Genomic DNA, 24,615 nt, shown 5'->3' on the forward strand with positions numbered 1-24,615 from the left:
AGTTGCCACAGCTAGAGGTTTAAAGATGACCTCTAACAGTCCCAATTGTTAACACAGTTATTATAAGGATACTGTGGATTGTCTAGATAACCATCTCATAATAAAATTATAACAAGCAAAGCCAGGCACAGTGGTGCACACCTGAAATCCCAAAACTCAAGAAGGCAGAGGCAGTTGGATCTCTGTGAATTCGGGACAGCCTGGTCTACAAGTAAGTCCAGAACACCCAAGGCTACACAGAGAAGCCTTGCCTCAAAAAAAAAAAAAAAATTACTAAGCAACTATCTGACCTCCATTGTTACCTATAGTGAGGATTGGTTATAAGTAAATAAAGTTCAAGAGACACCATGGTATAACTAAATGAAGGTTTAATAGTATTAAACCCTCATTTAAGCTTATGTTCTTCAAGTTCACAAGTTCATTTTTTACTTATTTTTCAGGAGTTTATCCCTTTTCATTTTCTTTAAAACAAACTCATAAGTTTTGTTAAGAATCACTATAAAGACCAGCTTAAATAATTTCTCAAACAGATTTATTTAGCATTAATGTTTCAATAAAGCCTGCTCCTTTATCATCTAATTTGAAGATACTAAAATAAATAAATTGGTTATAGATAAAGACTATAAATGACAGCTGTAATTTTATTTTCAAGGAAACTTCTTAATTTACAAGTGCAGCTTGGACCCTAGCCACAACTTCAACCACACTGCCTGACAGCAGAAGGTTCTCTAAGTTAACCCAAGAGTACAAGCTACAGTTCTCACTTTGCTCCAGACCAAAACACAGCAACAGCAGCAGCAGATCATTCACAAACTTCTTGAAAGGAAGAGCAGGCACAAGAGAAGGAAAAAAACAAGCCTACTGGAAAGACTTGAGACAAGATGGAGAAACAGATCTAATCAGGAGCAACCAGTGGATCTCAACCTTCCCGGTGCTGCGGCCCTTTAATACAGTTCTTCATGTTGTGATGACCCCCAACCATAAAATTATTTTCATTGCTACTTCATAACTAATTTTGCTACTGTTATGAATCATAATGTAAATATCTGATATGCAGGATATCTGACATGCAATCCCTTGGAAAGTGTCATTTGATCTCCAAGGGGGTAGGGACCCACCTACATACTATAAACCCCTGATCAGGACCCTATTCCACTGTAATATTTCCCCATGCTCTTACCATGATCCTTCTGGAACCAAAGCACTAAGTCTAAGTGTTAGCTGTAGTCTCTTCTTTTCCCCCCTTTGAACAATGTTGGTGATCAAAGACCCTGCTGGGTGAGAATGTTAACTAAGAGTTATATCCCTGCATTTTTAACTAAGAAGAAGACAATACTTTTTAGAAACCTTTGAAAAAATTGTTAAACAGTAAAATCATCCCTCACAGTCATATTACTTTATTTCCATGATAATGCCAAATGACCAATTATCCTAGGACTTGAAGACACTGATAGTCGCTAACTTCTCACTGATTATGGTGAGTAGGAATCATTACCCAGATAATTTTTGTAATGTGTTAGTAGCTGGCACTGTGCTCAGTGTTGACTATGAAAGTGTGATTAAGGTAAAGCAAACATCACACATTCCAACAGACACCATCACTCCCAGCTAATGTGAAACTCAATTCAGATATGTAAAGTAATAGGAAATGAATTGGGATAGTTATTTCCACTTAAATCTTCTCTATGGCTATAGAAACCATCAAGCTTTTAAGTAGTTAAACCAACCTAAATAAATCCAGCAGTCTGCTGCTCATTGTTTTGATTTTGTGAAACAAGGTCCTACTATGTAGCTAGAGTTCCTGCCTTAGCATCAAAATCCCTGAGCTACAGCTGCCCTGTGTACACCACCATGTCTCTTTGTATTCTCATTGTTTTTAAACCTTAACTCTTCTTCCACCTGGATTTTATTCCCAACTACAAGACGAAGTAGTCGTCTTGTAGTTGGCACACCTCCCTAGTCCCCAGACATGCAGGCCACAGAAACAAAATAATCACTGAGGATTACAGTGTTTCTACTGGGCAATTCTGAAAAAGTTAATTTCAACGTTAAGTGACAGGAAAATTATATACATAGTTTACAAATATTTAAAGAACTGAAGGAGTTATTTGTATAGCAGGATAAGTAAAACTATCAATGAGCAGAAAAACAGAGGCTTATGTATAGCTGGAATACTGGCTGTCATTTCTAAAAAACCAGCACAGGTTATGCCTAAGTATGGATGCTGGTATGTTTGCACTCAAAATGCAATGGTAGTGCCTATGTACAAATGCTGGTATGCACCCACTGCGAGCATAATGGTGCATACTTCTATCAACACAGACGACATGGGATTCCCTTTAGACCATAATCTACAGTTATTTTCTCAGTATAAACCTAAAAGTATATTTCTCATAAACACAAGGTAAAAAGTGGCTTACTACTTTAAAAATATAGTTGACAAACTTCATAGTCAAAGTCAGAAGGACCCTAAAATGCCAACAAAATTTTAGAAAAAGTAATTCACTGATATTTCCCTCTATCCTTCTCTCTTTCTCTCTCTCTCTCTCTCTCTCTCTCTCTCTCTCTCTCTCTCACACACACACACACACACACTTCCCCTTAGGCCTTAATTTTTCTCCTCTGTAACCACTAGTTAAAGGGCAAGTAACTCTGGAAATAATTTCTAGGGTTTGTCCTGGACTTCTTTTTTATTTTGGGTTTTTTGAGACAGCTCTAGCTGTCCTGGAACTCACTTTGTAGACCAGGCTGGCTTCGAACAGAGATCCACCTGTGCCTGCCTCCCCAAGTGCGAGGATTAAAGGTGTGCACCCTCACGTGTGGCTTCTGCTGGATTTCTATGGAAGAACTTGGTTCCAGAACTTTCAAAGAAAGCCTCCATACCTACTCATTACAGACTAGAGACATGGAACTCAGCAGAGAGGTAGGTGCCATTACAGGATATCACATTAAATGAACCTTAGCTTTTGTTTCAAAAAAGAGAAAAGGCCCCCTCTCACCATGCATCAGAGACAAAATTGAAAAGGCATTAATTTTCCCAAAGGTGTTTGAATTTCTGAGAATTATTTTAGAAAACAAAATAAATGAAAGACTTATTCTCTTGAAGATTGTAATTAGTAAGAATGTTCTGAATTGTTTTAATTTGAAAGAAATGTGGATAGGAGATATTTTTTAAATACACGTGGTAACTTTATTTTTACTGAATTCAGAATAATCCACAGCTCAGTTGATAACACATCAATTACTGATACCTATCATGTATATTGTGAGTGCTGTGGGATTGGTAACATAGTAAGCAACACAGTGTAAGATGACAAAACTATGTAGCATCCTAGGCTACAGCACAACAACCAAAACCAACTACCACCAGAATTTACCCAAATCCCACTACCACTATAACTTATCCAAGGGCTTTCTGGCCACAAAATAACCAGAAATTATCCTGCTAGGATCTTCTTCAATATGTGTTTGGTTTTCAAATCCATAAAATCTGTTCTTCCATTTTTTTCAAAAGAACAGTTAGAAGTTATCCATCTTGTAAAAAACACGCACATGGAAACTAAACAACATACTACTCAATGACAGCTGGGTTAAGGAAGAAATAAAGAAAGAAATTAAAGACTTCCTAGAATTCAATGAAAAGGAAGGCACAACATACCCAAATTTATGGGACACACTGAAAGCAGTGCTCAGAGGAAAATTTATAGCACTAAGTGCCTGCAAGAAGAAATTCGTAACATCACATACAAACAACTTAATGGCCCAACTGAAAACCCTAGAACAAAAAGAAGCAGATACACCCAAAAGGAGCAGACGGCTGGAAATAATCAAACTAAGGGCTGAAATCAATCAACTAGAAACAAATAAAACTATCCAAAGAATCAATGAAACAAAAAGCTGGTTCTTTCAGAAAATCAACAAGATAGACAAACCCTTAGCCAAACTAACTAAAAAGCAGAGAGAAACTATCCAGATCAGCAAAATCAGAAATGAAAATGGGGACATAACCACAGACATTGAGGAAATCCAAACAATTATTAGGTCATACTACAAAAGCCTATATGCCACAAAATTTGAGAATCTAAATGAAATGGATAATTTTCTTGAAAGATTCCATCTACCAAAACTAAGTCAAGATCAGGTAGAAAGACTGAATAGCCCTATATCTCCCAAGGAAATCGAAGCAGTCATTAACAGTCTCCCCTCCAAAAAAAGCCCTGGACCAGATGGCTTCAGCGCAGAATTCTACAAGACCTTCAAAGAAGTGCTAACTCCAATTCTCCTCAAGCTATTCCACAAAATAGAAACAGAAGGAACACTACCAAACTCATTCTATGAAGCCACAGTCACCTTAATACCTAAACCACACAAAGACCCAACAAAAAAAGAGAACTTTAGGCCTATCTCTCTTATGAACATTGACGCAAAAATACTCAATAAAATACTTGCAAACCGAATCCAAGAACACATCAAAGATATCATCCACCATGACCAAGTAGGCTTCATCCCAGGCATACAAGGGTGGTTCAACATACGGAAATCCATCAATGTAATCCACTATATAAACAAACTGAAGGAGAAAAACCACATGATCATCTCCTTAGACGCCGAAAAAGCATTTGACAAAGTCCAACACCCATTCATGTTTAAAGTCTTGGAGAGATCAGGGATACAAGGCACATACCTAAACATAGTAAAGGCAATATATAGCAAGCCTATAGCTAACATCAAACTCAATGGAGAGAAACTTAAATCAATCCCACTGAAATCAGGGACAAGACAAGGCTGTCCATTGTCCCCATATCTCTTCAACATAGTACTTGAAGTCCTAGCCAGAGCAATAAGACAACTAAAGGAGATCAAGGGGATACAAATCGGAAAGGAAGAGGTCAAAGTGTCACTATTTGCAGATGATATGATAGTATACATGAGCGACCCCAAAAATTCAACCAGAGAACTCCTTCAGCTGATAAACACCTTCAGCAAAGTGGCAGGATACAAAATCAACTCAAAAAAATCAGAAGCCCTCCTATATACCAAAGACAAAAAGGCTGAGAAAGAAATTAGGGAAACAACACCCTTCACAATAGCCACTAATAACATAAAGTACCTTGGTGTGACCCTAACCAAGCAAGTGAAAGACCTGTTTGAGAAAAACTTCAAGTCTCTGAAGAAAGAAATCGAAGAAGATATCAGAAGATGGAAAGATCTCCCGTGCTCATGGATTGGTAGGATTAACATTGTGAAAATGGCCATACTGCCAAAAGCAATCTACAGATTCAATGCAATTCCCATCAAAATACCAACTCAATTCTTTACAGACCTTGAAAAAAAGATTCTCAGCTTCATATGGAGAAACAAAAAACCCAGAATCTCCAAAACGATCCTGTACAACAACAGATCATCTGGAGGTATCTCCATTCCTGATCTCAAGCTGTACTACAGGGCAACAGTAATAAAAACTGCATGGTACTGGCATAGAAACAGAAAGGAGGATCAATGGAACCGCATAGAAGACCCAGAAATAAATCCACACACCTATGAATACTCGATATTCGACAAAGAAGCCAATTCCATTCAATGGAAAAAAGACAGCATCTTCAACAAATGGTGCTGGACCAACTGGATGTCTACATGCAGAAAAATGAAAATAGATCCATATTTATCACCCTGCACAAAACTAAAGTCAAAGTGGATCAAGGACCTCAACATAAAACCAGATACCCTAAATCAATTGGAAAAAAAAGTGGGGAACAGCCTAGAACTCATTGGCACAGGAGACAACTTCCTGAACAGAACACCAACAGCACAGGCTCTAAGAGCAACAATCAATAAATGGGACCTCATGAAACTGAAAAGTTTCTGTAAAGCAAAGGATACCGTCATCAAAACAAAACGACTGCCTACAGATTGGGAAAGAATCTTCACTAACCCTTTATCTGACAGAGGACTAATATCCAGTATATACAAAGAACTAAAGAAGCTGAAAAGCAGCAATCCAAGTAATCCAATTAAAAAATGGGGAACAGAGCTAAACAGAGAATTCTCGACAGAGGAATATCGAATGGCAGAAAAACACTTAAAGAAATGCTCATCCTCATTAGCCATCAGGGAAATGCAAATCAAAACGACCCTGAGATATCACCTTACACCCATCAGAATGGCCAAGATGAAAAACTCAAGCGATATCACATGCTAGAGAGGTTGTGGAGAAAGGGGAACCCTGCTCCACTGCTGGTGGGAATGTAAACTGGTACAACCACTCTGGAAAGCTATCTGGCGCTTTCTAAGACAAATAGGAATAGTGCTTCCTCCAGACCCAGCTATACCACTGCTAGGTATATACCCAAAGTTTGTTCAAGTACACAAAAAGGACACTTGCTCAACCATGTTTATAGCAGCTCTATTTGTAATAGCCAGAACCTGGAAACAACCCAGATGTCCATCAACGGTGGAATGGGTACAGAAATTGTGGTATTTTTGTACAATGGAATACTACTCAGCAATCAAAAAGGAGGAAATCATGAAATTTGCAGGCAAATGGTGGGATCTAGAAAAGATCATTCTGAGTGAAATATCCCAGAAGGAGAAAGACAAACATGGGATATACTCACTTATATAGACCTATAAGATATGGTAAACATAATGAAATCTATACACCTAAAAATGATAATCAATTGAGCGGACATGGGATAAGATGATCAATCCTCGTTTAGAAAGACAGATGGGATGTGCATTGAACGTATGACAGGACTCTACTGAGCGCATCTGAAAGACTCTAACTAGCAGTGTTTTCAAAGCAAAGACTCATGACCAAACCTTTGGCAGAGTACAGGGAATCATAGGAAAGAAGGGGAGTTAGTCTGATGGGGAAAGGATAGGAGCTCCACAAGGACCAAATATATCTGGGCACAGGGTCTTTTCTGAGCCTGACATTCAACCAAGGACCATGTATGGATATAACCTAGAACCTCCACTCAGATGTAGCCTGTGGTAGCTCAGTAACCAATTGGTTTCCCAAAGTGAGGGGAACAGGGACTATTTCTAACAGGAACTCGATGACTGGCTCTTTGGTCTCCCCACCCCCGAAGGGAGGAGCAGTCCTGTTAGGCCACAGAGGAGGGCTTTGCAGCCAGTCCTGAAGATACCTGATAAAACAGGATCAGATGAATGGGGAGGAGGTCCCCCCCATCAGTGGACTTGGAAAGGGGCACGGTGGAGATGAGGGAGGGAGGGAGGGAGGGACTGGGAGGGAATGAGGGATCGGGACACGGCTGGGATACAGAGTTAATAAAATGTAACTGATAAAAATAAAATAAAATAAAAAAAAATCAGACTGAGCTGCAAAATATCCATCAAAAATAATATAATGAAACAGTAATCACTGGCACTGTAATTGTATAGAAATCAGAAAATAATGAAGGAAAAGAAAAGCGCCATGTCTTCATATGACAGAACAAGGGTGAAGATATAATAATATTACATAGAGTGGAGTAGCCAAATGGGGTGATGCACACCTTTAATTCCAGCACTTAGGAAGCAGAGGCAGGCAGATCATCGTGCATTCAAGGCCACCCTGGTCTACAAAGCAAGTTCCAAGCCAGCCAGGGTTACACACAGAGAAACCCTGTCTCAAAAGAAAAAAGAAATTAAGAAAGAAAAAAAAAGGAAGGAAGGAAGGAAGGAAGGAAGGAAAGAGAGAGAGAGAGAAAAAAACAGAGTAGTGCTCAGCTGTTTACATCTAAGAAAAGAGAAAATAAACAAAAATAGACTGAAAAATAAAACAAAAACAGATAAACAGAAAAATGCAAAGGACAAATGCAAATAATACAAAATAACACACTAAAATGCTGATGTAATGACGATCAAAATACTTTACAGAAGTCTGTCCATGTATTCCATATACAAACCTGCATATGCATACCAGAAAAGACACACTGGCAAACATGCTACTATCACTATGTCATTCCAGATTTCCTTTCAACTGTAAAACCTCATTTTAAGAAAAAAAAAAAAAGCTTCAAATCATCAAGAATAATTATTTTTATTATTAAAGTAAAGGATGCTCATGGGTTTTACAGAAAAATCTTTTATTGTTCTTCACCCCACCCCACTTTTACTTTCCATAATAATGAATGCTTTGTATAACCCTTCCAGGAGCTTTCTAGATAACTACAAACATGCTCATATAATACATGCTGTTTTCAATTTTATTTAAGGGTCCAATAATTTATCTCAGAAATCTTACCAAATGAGCATATAGAGCTCTTTCTCAATCATTTTACACTGCTGTGTTACATGAAACAGATCTATAATTCATCCAGCCATGCTCCTCATGATTAATAGGTTGTATGGAGTTTTGTAAGGTGCTAAGGAAGTTGGTTTGGGGGTTCCCTGTTTTTGTGGGGCAGAAGATATATCATTTCATTGTTGGGGCAGGATCAATATAGCTAGGATTTTAGGCATGCTCCGCCATACCAGGCTTAGTTATATGGGTTTTCATGTTGTTTTTAATCATAATGTCACAACAAACATCTTACAATATCTATTTTTATAAACTAGTAATATTTTAATTAGGATGTGAACCTACAAATAGAGTCCTATAGTTAAAGAATACGTAAAATCTTATTTTACAAAACTGCATACTGGTTAGTAAGCAAGGAGGGGAAATTATTCATTTACCCCACTCTTACCAACACGACATATTATGGAGGTTTTCGGCTGTCTGATGATCAAAAAGCCATATATGATTTGTCAAATCTGTATTCTCTAATCATGATTCATCTGGATCTATTTAGGTTTGTTTAAATCTATGAATTACATCATTTCCCTTTTATTGTTCTGAGGATTACTTTCACACTTTAAACAGTAAACCTTAATACATATTTTTTGAGTCTATGTTTAACTTTCCGCTTTTCTGTAAATATATTTTCAGTTTTAAAATCGATAAAGTATTTAACATTATATTTATGAATTGTTTGATTGCTTAGAAAAGCCTTCTCTATACATATTCTAATATGTTAATGCCTATCAAGTTTGTATCACGTCTGGCTAAAACTTTTTATATAACAGATAGGTATCTAAATTTATTTTCTTCAAATCAACAATTATCTGAAACAAAATATTCTAAACACTTTTCCTGTCCCATCCTGTACTGACCTGCATTAATGTCAAAAAAATAAATAAATAAGTACTAAAGCCCCATGAATCATAGGGCTGTTTTCAGAACTTTGTCCCAGCAGAGTTTCTACTTGCATTCCATACTGTTCTGCTTTGAGTATTATAATATACTTTAATGTCACGTGAGGAAAGCTTCCCTCAGAAGATCCTTTCTTCATTTTTTTTTTTACAGCTGATACATACTTATACTCTAAGTAGTCTTCAGAAGTGAGTTTCAAACACATCAGCTGGGTTTAAATGGAACAGGCATGTATGTGCTGAGAGCATGCAGCCTTCCCATTTGCTCATTCTTTCTGAATACAGCTTTTACAATGTCTCTTTCTCCCTCCCTCCCTTTCTTCCACTCTCCCTCCTTTTCTTCTGTCTACTCACCAGAGATTTTTGTTTTTATTTCATTTTATTCTGTGCATATGTAGAATGTACTCACCCATGTATGTGAGGATATATGCACAGGCATGTGGAAGCCAGAAGTTGATGTCAAATGTCTTCCTCAATTGCATTTCCACCTTCTATTTTTTGAAATAGATCTCTCACTGAACAAAAATATCATTTCTTTGGCTAGGTTGACTGGCCAGCAAATTCCTGGTATATTTGTTTCTGTTACAAATGCTGGGTACATACACACACACACACACACACACCCCTAAGCCTAGTTTTTATATGGATGATAGGGATTTGAACTTGAGTCCTCTTATTGTTATAGCAAATGGCAGTTACCAAGCCATATTCCTAGCTAGTGTTGTTGCTGTTGCTTTTAGTGATTTTTTTAAATTTTCATTTTATTTTATTTTTAATTACACTTTATTTACTTTGTATCCCCCCCCCAGTTCTCTCCCTCCTCCCCTCCCAATCCCTCCCTTCCTCCCCTTTCTCCACACATGCCCCTTCCCATGTCCACTGGTAGGGGAGGGTTTCTTTTTCTTCCTTCTGATCCTAGTCTGTTAGGTCTCATCTGGAGTGTCTGCATTGTCTTCCTCTGTGGCCTGGTAAGGCTGCTCCCCCCTCAGGGGGAGGTGATCAAAGAGCACGCCAATCAGTTCGTGTCAGAAGCAGTCCCTGTTCCCATTACTATGGAACCCACTTGGAGACTGACCTGCCATGGGCTACATCTGTGCAGGGGTTCTAGGTTATCTCCATGCATGGTATTTCGTTGGAGTATGAGTCTCTGGAAAGACGCCTGTGTTCAAATTTTTTGGTTCTGTTGCTCTCCTTGTGGACCTCCTGTCCTCTACAGATCTTACTATTTCCTACTTCTTTCATAAGATTCCCTGCATTCTGCCCAAAATTTGGCCGTAAGTCTCAGCATCTGCTTTGATAGTCTGCAGGGCAGAGCCTTTCAGAGGCCCTCTGTAGGAGGTTCCTAACTTGTTTCCTGTTTTCTTCTGATGTCCATCCTCTTTACCTTTCGCAATGGGGATTGAGCATTTTAGCTTACAGATTGGGAAAGAATCTTCACCAATTGTCTATCTGACAGAGGGCTAATATCCAGTATATATAAAGAACTAAAGAAGTTGAAAAGCAACAAACCAAGTAATCCAATTAAAAAATGGGAAACAGAGCTAAACAGAGAATTCTTGATAGAGGAATATCGAATGGGTTGTTTTTCTTAAAACAGTGTTTTCACTCTTTTGCTAGCCTAGAATTCAGTATGTAGTCAGCCAGTTTGAGGCCCATTCAAAAATTTCAATTCCTCATACTGATATCAAAGTAGAGATGGAGATACTAGAATGGAAGTAACAGATAAAGGGAATAAGAAGTTGGAGGCAGAGTTAACCAATATGAAGACTAGATGAAAGCCATGGAAATCTATTATTTTATAAGCTAATTTTAAAATATAAGAAAAAACAATAATATCTTTATGTTTTCTAATATGCATTTTAATCACAATTTCTGAACCTCTGGTAATTCATTGGTTCAGACTACCAAAACAAAGTGGCACAAACTGTGTAGTAAACAATGAAATCGGGCTAACAAGGTGGCTCAGCAGGTAAAGGTAGCCTGTGCCATCAAGCACTGAGTTAAATCTCTAGGACCCACATGTAGGAACAGAACCCATTCCTTGAGTTGTCCTCTGACCTCCTGACACACACTCACACTCATTCAATTCTTCTCAGTAATGTTTTAAATCAAAACTTTAATTTATTTTCTTCATTTACTTTTTGCTTTTCTGGCATTTCACCCATGTTTTTGTACTGTTTAAAATCTCTATTCTGTTCATACAGCACAATGTTTCACAGAAGTAGTATGCTTTCTGCATACAACCATCAAACTCAGGAATAAGCAAATATTTTGGTGATTCTCTGAGCTAGGCTGGGTAGATCTTAGGTTGGTTCCTTGAATCTGTCCTCCTCATCCTCCAGGGAACAAGTAGAGCAAAGGAATGGCAAAGGAAAGAGAGAACATACCGTCAAGACTCTGTGTCATTTATTCCAATGACTCACAAAAGCAAAGGTCCCAAACCAAGAGTAGTAAATGCATTTATCCCACTTAAAAGAGAAGAAGGGGTAGTTGTTTTGAACATTCCAAAAACCTAACCCCCCTTCGAAAAACCAGCCAACAACTTAAAGGAGGAATATGCTGTAGCTCACGGCTCACAGAGGCCCAGCCCTGCAGAGTGGAGACACACAGGTGGGAAGCACGATGGCAGATGGCTCCACAGTGCAAACAAACTGTGGCCAGGACTCCTCACTTCATATCTCAACTAAACATATGCTAGACTTTCTTTCTCCATTTCTATTCTGAATCAAATCTCAATTTATTTATCTAGTACCAGACACCAGAAAGAAGTTCTCTTTCTCACACTGTCCCCAGCAGAATACTCTACAAAAAAAGGTGAATGACAGTTACTCATTTACATCTAGCTTGAAGTAATTGTGGAGTACAAACTCACTGGCTTAATTATGTAGACCTAGTTTATCTACTACCCATTTGCTAAACAGAAGCAGAAATATCTCTTTCAATGTCTGAGTCTCTGACTATACTGAAGCATCACATATAAAAACATCTTTGTTGTTCACATAGCACAAGACTTGAAAGACTTCATTCCCAGCATTCACTAATTCCAGTTCTCTCCTGGTACACAGCTGGATGAAAAGGCATAAACGTGTGTATTTCAGCAGATAGTGCTTGAAAGACCTTCTGAAAATATCTTACATCTCCCTCTAAGAATGTGAGAAGGACATCCATAATGTGCAGGTTCTATATAACTCCAATAATCTACTATCTTAAGATCTAGTGTTAGTCCACTCCAGGTCTACACTGACTTAATAGCTTTCCTGAGCCTATCTGGGCTGTTAAACATAGGGCCATGCTATAACCAGTCAAAATAAAGTTTATTCCTTAAGCCTCTTCTGAGCTATTCAAGAACAAATTTGCTAAAGCTGAGGAGACCATACTAAATCTTGAAACTTCAGTTCATATAGCTCAGGATTTTTATTTTCACTGACTTCACTGGTCAACTGGTCAACTGGTCACCGGTCAACATTCTTTCTCACTTCCCTTTGAGAGCACAAGAGTGTCTCTGATCCATATGTAACAGACCCACAGGAAATGTTTTTTACATATCCTTACAGGAGAACCATAACAAATATGCAATGAATGACTGAATACACTTTTATGTTAGCCTCTATGAATATAGCATATTTGCTATTATGAAACCATCTATAAGTTCAGAGACATTACAGGATAAGGAAAATAAATCACAATATTCTGATAAACAATAAAAAGAATGTTTCTTCAGGGAACTGCAGAGATGGCTCAGAGGTAAAGAGCACTGGCTGCTTTTCCAGAGGTCCTGAGTTCAATTCCCAGCAACTACACAGTGGCTCACAACTATCTGCAATGAGATCTGGTGCCCTCTTCTGGCATGCAGGTGTACTTGCAAACAGAACATTGTATACATAATAAATAAATAAATTGAACTGAATTTTTAAAAAAGAATGCTTCTTCAAATAATGTTACTTCCACAAGACACTAGAGTAGAGGAGTTCCTTAACCAACCTCATCTTCCCTTTTTCCTTGTTATGATGCACAACCCGACTAGTGGATTTGATATACAGATGCCGGTGCAATTCCTCTATGAGAACCAAGTGCAGATTCATCTTCTTGCTGTGAAGTTCCAGCCTGAGGTCACTGAGTCCTTCCACCTGGAGCAGCGGGCCCTCCAGAGACTCCACAGCTGAGACCTGAAAGGGAAAAGAAGGCCAAGTAAGTACAACTAAAGAGTCTTGCAGAACCATAGAAAAGAAAGAGTGGTGTTTAAGGCACTGTCTAAAGGGACTTCATGGGAACTGCAAGCAATATCAGACTGCACAGTATCGTGTGGATTAGCCTAGTCTGGCCCTTCAAGAGAGGCGAGGATAGATAGAACAAAAGAGAAAAATAAAAGAAAATCTTAACAAAAGAATGCATAAAGGCATGTAGGGCACCACAGCAAAGCTGTGAGTACTATTTACTCCCACACACATTGCTTGTCCACAGACACATGGTGAATAGTTATATCAACTCACAATTTCACTACAATCTCAATGCTGATGACTAAAATCAACTTCTTTTGAGGGAGGTGTTTTGTTTGGTTTAGGTTGTTTGCTTTGAGACAGGGTCTCACTATGTGGCCCTATGCAGTTTCAAACTCACACCACACTGGCTTGAATCAACTTTTAATAAGTCACTCTTTGAAACCAAGACTAAATCAGATACACTGTATGAACCTTTTAATAGTTTTTTCTCATGGTGATCATGAGCCAGACAGAGCTCTGTTGGCTAAGGTCATATGTGTATTTATAAAGAACAAGCTTTCTCATTTTTTTCATATTCACATGCATATTAAGGTAAATGTGCTTTTGCATGCATATTACTATCATAATAGCCTGATCCAATCTGATTCAACAGACGGAAGTGAAATGGAGAAAAAAAGATACAGTAAAAAAAAAAAAAAAAAAAAAAAAAAAAACATGTTCTTAAGATGGCTTAAAAGATTTTAAAGACAAGGACTGAATGAATCAAACCATACAGGAATGTCTACAATAAATAGACTGAGAAACTAAAAGACCATGGTAACTGCAAGGTGGTAAGGAGCACACGTGGTGTGACCACTCTTTGTGTAAGTACAATTACTTCTCTATATGATAATGATCTTTTCTTTTTTGAAAGAAAAAAGTTGAAGGGAATATTCTAAGTATTATTACTTAGGAATAAAAAAAAAAGGTGAGGAGGAGAACTTGAAAGCTACTAGGGGGAGGGGAAAGATGAGAAAGAAAAAAGGTAACATCAAGCAATCCTGAAGAGAAAAAAAAGCACACCAACTCCTGGAGGAATTAAGGTCAACGGCTATTACCAGCTTGGGTCATGCTTCTACATATTTCAGACAGGGGTAGCTAAAGGCAATAATAACACCATTTACAACAGGGTGACACCATTAAAGCTGATTATGGACACAAATATGACCCTAAAAACTAAATCATTCATATAAAAGCAATATTTAATAACAGTCATGAGATGGGGTTGGCAATGCACGCCTTTAATCCCAGCACTCAGGAAGCAGAAGCAGGCAGATCTCTGTGAGTAGGAGGCCAGGCTGGTCTACAGAGTGAGCTCCAGGACAGCAAGAGCTACAAAAAGAAACCCTGTCAAAAAAAAAAAAAGGAAAAAGAAAGACGGAAGGAAGGAAGGAAGGAAGGAAGGAAGGAAGGAAGGAAGGAAGGAAGGAAGGAGAGAAAAGAAAAGAAAAGAAAAGAAAAGAAAAGAAAAGAAAAGAAAAGAAAAGAAAAGAAAAGAAAAGAAAAGAAATCATGACTGCATTGCTAATCAAAAATATGAATCACACATCTACAGTGGTCTAAGGAGTCATCTGGGAATCTGGGTGTTTGTAGACAATGAAAACTGAAATGTCCGTGGCTATCAAACACAAACCTGCCCAAAATGACTTAAAAATAATAGTAATACCATGCAATGGCTCACCCGTAAACACATCGCTTGTTTTGTGATGTGCTATAATCAAATGTCAGTAGCAAATAAGTTTTCTTAAGTTTAAAGCAAGAAAGAATCAAGGAGTGGAAGATTGACAAGCCCTGGGCCAGTTCTGCCTTCTCGAGTCTGCCCACTCATTTTCACACAGACTGGACTTGCAACTGCCCCTGCTATGACAGCCCTTGGGCCCTGTGCAAGCTGCCAGTAATTCCAAATGGAAAGGCAGACTTGTAAAATGTCCAATGTGTCCCCAAGGAGAAAAAACAACAACAAATTCACTTATACCCATGCCCTAAGATGGATTTAAACTCAAGTCTCTAGTGAAGTAAAGAGGAGGCATTAACCTTCAGTGACATCTAGATCCAGAAAATAAAAAATAATTTGGTAAACCACTGGCCCATAGTGCAGCCTTATCCCTTAAGGTAATTAAATCCAGCCAAATATTTAAGCTTAAAAACTACCCACTGCACAGCCACACTTGACTTGCTTGTAGGAATCCGCATGAAGAGATTTAATTCATACTTTAAACACAAAACTACTTAACAATGACAGCTTCCAAAGCCATTCAATCAAAACAACTTTTAAACTTCAGGTAAAACAACACTATTCATGGCAAACAGTGTTCACAGAAATTATTTTTAACAGTATCTACTTATTGTAAGGATAGAGAAAATTCAGAGTAGATTTACACAGTGTTTCAATACAGCACTTGAGCAAGTAAGTGTTCCTCAGTACAACATTGTAGTCATTTAAACAACAAGCTTTCTGACTATGCTTCTTTGAAACCAAATATAATTTTTATACACATCCATATACACATACACACCTACAAGATCAAGGGTAGCCATAGAACTTGGAACTTTAAAAATCTCAACACAGAAGAGAACAGAAAATAGCCTCTGTGGTGATTTGAATGAGGGTGGCCCCGTAGGGTCATATGTTTCAATGTTTGGACTCCAGTTAGTGCAACTGCTTAGGAAGGATTATTGCAGTCCTGTTAGAGGAAGTATGTCACTGCGGAGGCTTTAAGGTTTCAAAAGCCCAATGCTAGACTAAATTTTGCTCTCTCTCTCTCTCTCTCTCTCTGTATGTGAAACTTTTGGATCAGATGTGTTCTGTCAGCTACTTTTGTAGCACCATGCCTGCCTGCCTGTGGCCATGCTCCCTAGTATTCTGGGGTAATGCTGTGACAGGTCTGACCATGCTGCTGTTTGTTGGAATATGGAAAATTTGGGGACTTTGGATTAGGAAAACAGCCCAATGGTGTAAGAAGGGCTTAAAGAACCACCCTAGCAGGAACATGGAAGATAGCAGTGCTGAGAGCAATGTAGATTCTAGAGGTCCAGCTCAAAAGGTTTCAGAGAATATGAGAGATCATTCTTGTGACATTTTGGCAAAGAATGTGGTTGCTTTTTGCCCTTCTCCTAAAAAATCTAATTGAAGAGTTTTAGATAAGTGGCTTTGGCAAAGGAAATTTCAAGATAGCCTACTACTGACTATGTCGCATGGTTATTAGTGATCACTCCTATGCAGATACACAACGAAAAGGATCAAGCAGGACAAAGAAAAATACAAAACGTCCAGTTTGAAGAGGAAAAAAAGCAACAGGAAATGTAATGGAGGTGCCAAATCTTGTGTTCAAAAAGACAAGTTTAAAGAAAAGCCTGATGCCAAGTGAAATAAAGAGTGGTTATTGAGGCTGGAGAGATGGCTCAGTGGTTATGAGCACTAAGTCTGCTCTTCCAAAGAACCCAAGTTCAACTCCCAGCACCCACACGGCAGCTCACCACTGTCTGTAACTCCAGTTCAAGGTGGTCTGACACCTTCACACCAATGCACATAAAATAAAATTAAATAAATTATTAAGGGGGTGGGAGTATTTCATGGCCACACCAGACCTAGCTAATCCTGAACCCTATAAAAAGGTCTGAAAATTTCCTAGGCCTAAGCAGCAAGGAAAGCTTATGCAAATGTTATTCAAGGAGTGTCCCAGGTTCCAGCTCCAACAAGCAGAAGAACTCGGCAGGTTTTGTCAAGTGGTTCTGCATTTAGAGTCAAGAAGGATATAGGAAATGGGTTATGTAATCTTCCTCCCCAATCAAGGAAAGCTGCTGAAGCCAGACCTGTGACAAGGGAGTCTGCCTGAAGGCTCAAAGAGACAATTACTTGAAGTTGTGAAGGTGAAACCCAGATTACGTTGGAGACTCCAAGATGTTGGAAGTGCCAGAGCCATAACATACCTGCCAAGGAGAACTACACAGAGGAAATGGAACTAGCCCAAGAGAGAAAAATATGTTATAATCAAGTAAGCTGGAAGGAATAGGAGATTGGAAGAACCCTCTAAGAATTTGGAGTTTGTCCTGCTGGGTTTCAGTCTTGCTTTGGTGCAGTATATCCTCTCTATGCTTCCTTTCCTCCTTTTCAGAACAGTAATGCGTGTTATGTGCCATTGTACTATGGAAATATGTGTCTTTTTTATTTTGATGGGGGCTACAGTAACCCCCTGTGAGATTACCTTTAGTCTCAGAGGTAATGAGACTTTGAACTTTTGAAACAGTATTGAGACTCACCATGGAGAGTTTTGAAGTTTAACTGAAAGTAGTTTGCATTATGATGTAACTACAAGCCTATGGGAGCCAGGGAGTAGAATGTGGTGGTCTGGGGGTAAATGGCCCCGTAAGTGCACATGCTTGAATGCTTGGTTCCCAGTTAGTGGAACTGTTGGGAATGATTAGTAAGTGTGCCTTTGTTGGAGGAGGTGTGTCCCTGGAGACAGGCTTTAAAGTTTCAAAAGCCCACATGAGGCCCAGTCTTTCTCTCCTTGCCTGCAACTTGCTTATCAGATGTGAGCTCTCACCTACTGCTCCAGCACAATGCTTGCCTGTCTTCCAACACTCTCTCTGCCATGACAATCATAAACTAACCCTCTGAAACTGTAAGCAAGCCCCCAATTAAATGCCTCCTTTTGTAAGTAGCCTTGGTTATAGTGTTTCATCACAGCAATAGAAGAGTAACTAAGACAGTATCTTATATCTTTAAAGAAACAATCATTTTATTCTGGATGCTTTAAAGTCTATTTACAAAGTTAAAAATTACAGAGGTCAAGGAAGCTTTCTAATATACAGAAAATATATAATTAATTCCCAATTTGATATATGCACACACACCACTTCCCACAACTCTGTATTTAAATGCATCAGATGAATTAGGCACATTTTTACTAATAGACTGTAACACAATAAGTAAGAGATATGAAATGCAAAAAGTAAATCCATGTTCACAATAATCTCCATTGCTGTTGTAAGCTCAGAGATGTCACCTAATTCACTTTTGTCTACACCATGACAGCTCAATGGTTACAAGAGCCAGACTACTCCATGAAGAAAAAAAATAAATACAGAGTGAAATATATATAAAGGAGAATTAAAAGGAGTCAGTCCATTCAAAGCTCAGAGCAAAAATGAGGTTTATGGAAAGTTTAGGGAAGGTTTAGGGATCTATAGAAAAAGCAATCTCTTTCCTGGAGAAAGCAGACTTTTTGGATTTCTCTGGTTCTACACTGCCAGAGTCTGAAGGCCTCCAGGCTATTGACAGTCTGTTACTTAAGACAGACTTCCCAAGATAGCTGCCCCAAGGCAGCTATCCAGAGCAAGGCCAAGTGCCTTGAGCACGAACATCTTTTTCCCCATAACCCCTAAACCTATATGCTAATCAACAGTGATCAGGTCAGACAATCAAAACTGCCCATTCTTAAACCCAGCAGATAACAAAACATTGATCTGACCTGTTGGGGGGGGGGCATCCCCTGAAGGAAACCCAATACCTACAGTGCAAACTCAGCATGCTCCCATCATTACAAACAGGATGCTGTCTACCTCTACTCTCCTTTCATTATTCCCAGGGTTATTACATGTTTTTATTTAATAAACCTTCATCAGCGCAAATGAAGGATTGTTACTAGTTGAGCTAACAGCCAAATGTTAATGCTCCAGAGAGATATCAATGTTTGTTGGTGCATTAGCAAAGAGAGAAGAAGGGCTGAGGTCAAGCACACCTCAAGTAAATGAGGTGATATTGGGTACTCAAGGCTTAATGCAATAGACTGCCTGAGAGATAATGGAATTTGTAGAATAAAGCAAATAACATGAAGTTATTGATAAGTGAATGAAGGAAGGAAGGCCTGTAAGATAAAGTATCAGCAAATAAACAGTCATCTATGAATTTCTTCTATAGACTGTCTTCAAAGCTATCTCAGAAAGCCAAATGAGAACTGTAGTTTCATCAAATATCTCACCACATTACTACTGCACAAAACAGACTTTTATTACAGCAAATCTTAAATTTTCTTCAGACAATCCACTCCTAAGTTTTTGTTTCTTTTTTATCCTATCATCATGTATTCTGCCACAAATAACTCTCATATTTTATTAAAGCTAAAGTTTTTTTTATTATTATTATTCTGTTTTGAAGTAGGGCTAACTGATAGTCCATCAGCCCAGACTTCACAGAATGACATTAGCTGAGAGGCTGTCAACAATGACCAAAGCTGGGGCTAGAGAGAGAGCTCAGAAGTTAAGAGCACAAGCTGTTCTTCCAGAGGTTCTGAGTTCAACTCCCAGCAACCACATGGTGGCTCACAACCATCAGTAATGAAATCTGGTGCCCTCTTCTGATGTGCAGGTGTACAAGGAGACAGAATACTATATAAATAATAAATAAAGAAATCTTAAAAAAAAAAAAAAAGCCAGCACCCACCAACAGAGACATCAATTTTATCATCTGGATTGTGGCCTAGACTTTACAATTCTTGAAAGATCCTTCTATGCACAGTTGAGGAATCACTGCTCCAGACAAGTTAAATGAAAATCACTAACCTCATGAGAGTTAATACAATGAAACAATTTCTATTGACTTTAAAAATAAAAGAAATAAATGAATAGCAGATTTTAAAAAAGCACAAATGAAGCTAACTACAAAATCATCTGGTTTTTAGAAACCTTAACTATCAAAGCCAAATATAAATAAAAAGAGGTTTGAACAGCAGGGAAAAATGGATAATACAAAGCTCCGCATTTTTATTTTATTCTGTAAGAAAAAAAAAAAACTGCAGCCACCACAAACCTATTCATTAATTTGGGAAACAACTCGGTTAATAACTTTGGTTTTAGCTTTTCCTAACATATCAGATGTTTGAGGAAGGGCTTTTCAAATAAAGGAGGGGTAAGCTTTCAAATGAAGCTGAAAGCAGCCACAGAGGATTACCCCAAAATAACAAGCCATATTAACCTGCCCAGATTCTCCCTAATGCCCTATCTTTCGCATGTCTCCCACTGTACTTATCACAGTAGAAACACTGTTTCCAGTCTCCTACCCTGCTGAAACATGACCTCTTCCAAGGTCAAGACCACTTTCACAGACCATGCCAAAATAGAAGTAATCATGTAAAAGAAAGAGAAAGAGAAAGAGGAAGGAAGGAAAGAAGGAAGGAAGGAAGGAAGGAAGGAAGGAAGGAAGGAAGGAAAGAAGGAAGGAAGGAAAGAAGGAAGGAAGGAAGGAAGGAAGAAGGAAGGAAGGAAGGAAAGAAAGAAAATGGTACAGGGGCTGGCAAGATGGCTCAGCAGTTAAGAGCACTGCTGCTCTTCCAGATGACACAGGTTTGATTCCATGCACCTCCACGGCAGCTAATACCCATCTGTAACTCCGGTTCCAGGAATCCTTTACTGGACTTACTGCAGTTGCCAGACGTGTACAAAATACAAAAACATACACGCAGGCAAAACACCAATACATATAAAATGAAAAATTTAATTTAAAAGAGTCTAATCATTTATTTAATTACTAAATGTATGCCATGTTCTTTCTTTCCTGACAAATTAACAAGGACATTTGCTCAACCATGTTCATAGCAGCTTTATTCATAATAGCCAGGAACCTGGAAACAGCCGAGATGTCCCTCAATGGAGAACTGGATACAGAAATTGTGGAACATTTACACAATGGAATACTACTCAGCAATTAAAAACAAGGAAAGCATGAAATTTGTAGGCAAATGGTGGGATCTAGAAAAGATCATCCTGAGTGAGGTATCCCAGAAGCACAAAGACACAGACAGTATATACTCACTTGTAAGTGGATACTATACCTATAAGATAGGATAAACATACTAAAATCTGTACACCTAAAGAAGCTAAACAAGATGGAGGACCCGGGGTAAGATGATCAATCCTCACTTAGAAAGACAAATGGGATGGACATTGGAAGTAAAGAAAACAAGTAACAGGACAGGAGCCTACCACAGAGGGCCTCTGAAGGACTCTACCTAGCAGTGTATCAAAGCAGATGCTGAGACTCATAACTAAACCTTCAGCAGAATGCAGGGAATCATATGAAAGAAGGAGGAGTTAGTATGACCTAGAGAGGACAGGAGCTCCACAAGGACCAAATATATCTGGGCACAGGGGTCTTTTCTGAGACTAATTCTCCAACCAAGCACCATGCATGAATATAACTAGAACCCCTACTCAGATATAGCCCATGGCAGCTCAGTATCCAAGTGGATACCCTAGTAAGGGGAACAGGGACTATCTCTGACATGAACTCTGTGGCTGGCTCTTTGACCTCCCCACCCCCAAGGGAGGAGCTGCCTTGCTAGGCCACAGAGGAGGACATTGCAGCCAGTCCTGAAGAGACCTGATAAGCTAAGGTCAGCTGGAAGGGAAAGCAGACCTCCCCTAAGCAGTAGACTTAGAGAGGGGCAGGGAGGAGATGAGGGAGGGAGGGTGGGATTGGAAGGGAATGAAGGAGGGGCTTCAGCTTGGATACAAAGTAATTAACCTGTAATTAATATAAAAAAATAAAAATTTAATAAAAAAAAAGAATGTTAACCTCACAAGTTGATTCTGAAATTAGGAACACATGGGCCTTACCAATGGTTATCACATACTCATCACTAACATGTTTTTATTGTGCTGTAGACAAACCCAAATAGAACACTGGAATGTTTGTACAGTCATTGAGCCACTGTCAGCTGGACTCCCATAAGCCCACTACATGTCCCAACTCCTGATATCCATGATGCTTTCACATCAGCAGTGCTTCCAAAATGACAATAAAAACATAAACTCTCAAGCTAGGAAACATGGATTTACATTTGCAAGGTTTTGTTGCTAGCCCATTACTCATCTGAGAGTCAACTCATCATCACCTCCTCCCAGCCCATAAGGAAGATAAAGTAAGTTCAGTACATCTGCTAATGACAGTTTCACTGGAACAAATAAGAACAACCTTTGTGGTTCATCATTACTGAGACTTAAACATTCCCAGAACGAAAAGCTGAAACCAGCTAACACTCAAATCTACATTATTAATAAGCCATTTTCAATCCTGAGACTGGTTTATATCAAATTACAATGTCTAATAGGTTAGCATATTTAGTTACCTATTGTTTACAATTACAAGATTAATGAATTTCCCATGAACATATATTTGATGTAGGATGAATGAGGAATTAGTGATAAAGAATCTGAAATTTATCCGGCCAATCCCAGAAATATGATATAAAAGTTTGGATACTGATCAACCATCTGTGCATGTGTTAAGGTATACTAGAACTGCTTTCTGAAGAATTCCTTTGCCTAGAAAATAGAAGCTAGCCATGTCACCGCTGATGAAAAAATGTGCCAGTCCCTAGTGGATAAGTCCCTGGCACCAGCATCATTATTGATAGAGAATACTTCATGTTTCTGTCACCACTCCTACATATCTGCTCTTGGTTGGATCTGCATCATTCTTGGTTCTGAGCGCAAAGTGCTACAGGACCCTATCCCTAATAGTCCAACTGGTGTCAGGGACCTTGACAAGAACAGAGGCCTTGACAAGAGCAGAGCTGCCTTAGCAATGCCTGAGAGAACACCCAGAATACTGCCAGAATACCACTCCCACTGTTGGAATGGCCCCAACTTGGCACCCAACTCCAACTACTGTATGCAGCACCCAACATGACCCCTCCAGATACTGGGTCTATTTTACTTGCTATAACACATATTGCATTTAAAGCCACTAGTTACACCAATAAAACTTTACAGTGATTACATTATGGTATCCAACTAGTGTCAAAGCCAACCAAATAAACCCAAACATAAAATTTGAAGAAAGCTATTTACAATAGAAGCTACCTTATGCAAATAACAGAGAAAAGAGATCCAGCAAATGTGAAAATATCAGTGTACAATAACAGGAAATATGAAAAGATAAAGTAACAGATGCATTCAAAGGAAACAAAAACTATCAACATTTTCCAAAGAATGATACCAAGGAAATGTCTACAATCCTTTTTAATGAGTATAAGGAAAATCAAGAATCGGGAAGATACTAATAGTTGAACAAAATTAGAAAAACAATTCATGACCTGAGTGATAAGATTCAGCAAAAGAAATCTTCTAAAAGGACCAAACAGAAATCTTTGAGATGATGACCTTAATAAGTAAAATTTTTAAATTCAGCATTAAAAAAATTTGTTTTAAAAAACAGATCTTGTGAACTAACCTAGTCAGTCTAGAGGAAAAAATTCAACAAGAGCAAGAAGAGGAGGAAAATAAAGATCCTTGGAACATGATAAAATGGGGAGAGGGAAGTCTGTGGAGTACTTGAAGGCAAAGAAATGGGGGAAAGCAAAAAAGCTACTAATTGAAATAACAGCTGAAAATTGCTTGCTGTGGACACTCGGGTTCAAGAGACCTAAAGATCCACACTATGGAGTATTACAGACAAACAGTGAAAAATCTAACACACTGAGTTTCTGAGCATCATAAAAAGAAATATGGCTACATACTCTTTTTATGGCTGGAATCAATCTAAATGCCCCTTAGTGAATGAAATATTATTTATAATTGGTGTCTGTTCATTTACAGAAAGATGGATTGAACAGGAAAGATATATTAACATTCAGTAAAATAAATCAAATATGGAAAGAGAAATACTGCATGTTCCCTCTCATACACAGATGCCGTAGTTAATCTGAACATAAAACCATGACTACTAGAGTCTGGGAAGTAAGGAAGAAAACGGAAATTGGACATTATTGGGATAGAGAAGTAATTACTAGTTCCATAGCACAAAAAGATAACTGGAGTTCAAATTGACCTGTTATATATTTTATTAACAACTGGCAGTACCCAATGGCTATAAAGATGTCATGACAAGAAAACTAAAATTACACTGGGTGGTAACGGCACCTTTAATCCTAGAACTCAGGAAGGAGGGATGGTGGATCTCTGAGTTTGAAGCCAGCCTGGTCTATAAAGTGAGTCCAGGGCAGCCAGTGCTACACAAAGATTCTGTCTTAAAATAAAAAATAAAAATTTTAAAAAGGAAGGAAGGAAAAAAGGAAGAAAATTAAAATAAAAATAAGTTCTCTGCACTTTCAGTACATCTGTATTTTGTAGAAAAACACTGGATTGCAAATAATAA

The 24,615-nt window shown here is 38.4% G+C and overlaps 1 protein-coding gene across 6 annotated transcripts in view; it reads right to left on the reverse strand.

Moving 5' to 3' along the window:
- Positions 1-24,615, reverse strand: part of Exoc4 (exocyst complex component 4) — an 817,398-nt gene that overhangs the window by 755,279 nt on the left and 37,504 nt on the right. For all 6 annotated transcript variants that reach the window (XM_060380213.1, XM_060380214.1, XM_060380218.1 and 3 more), the window contains exon 4: positions 13,180-13,364. In XM_060380213.1, coding sequence (XP_060236196.1) covers positions 13,180-13,364 — 185 coding nt within the window. The remainder of the gene's footprint in view (positions 1-13,179; positions 13,365-24,615) is intronic.

This window comes from Meriones unguiculatus, chromosome 3 (genome assembly GCF_030254825.1).
Source record: "Meriones unguiculatus strain TT.TT164.6M chromosome 3, Bangor_MerUng_6.1, whole genome shotgun sequence".
Lineage (NCBI taxonomy): Eukaryota > Metazoa > Chordata > Mammalia > Rodentia > Muridae > Meriones > Meriones unguiculatus.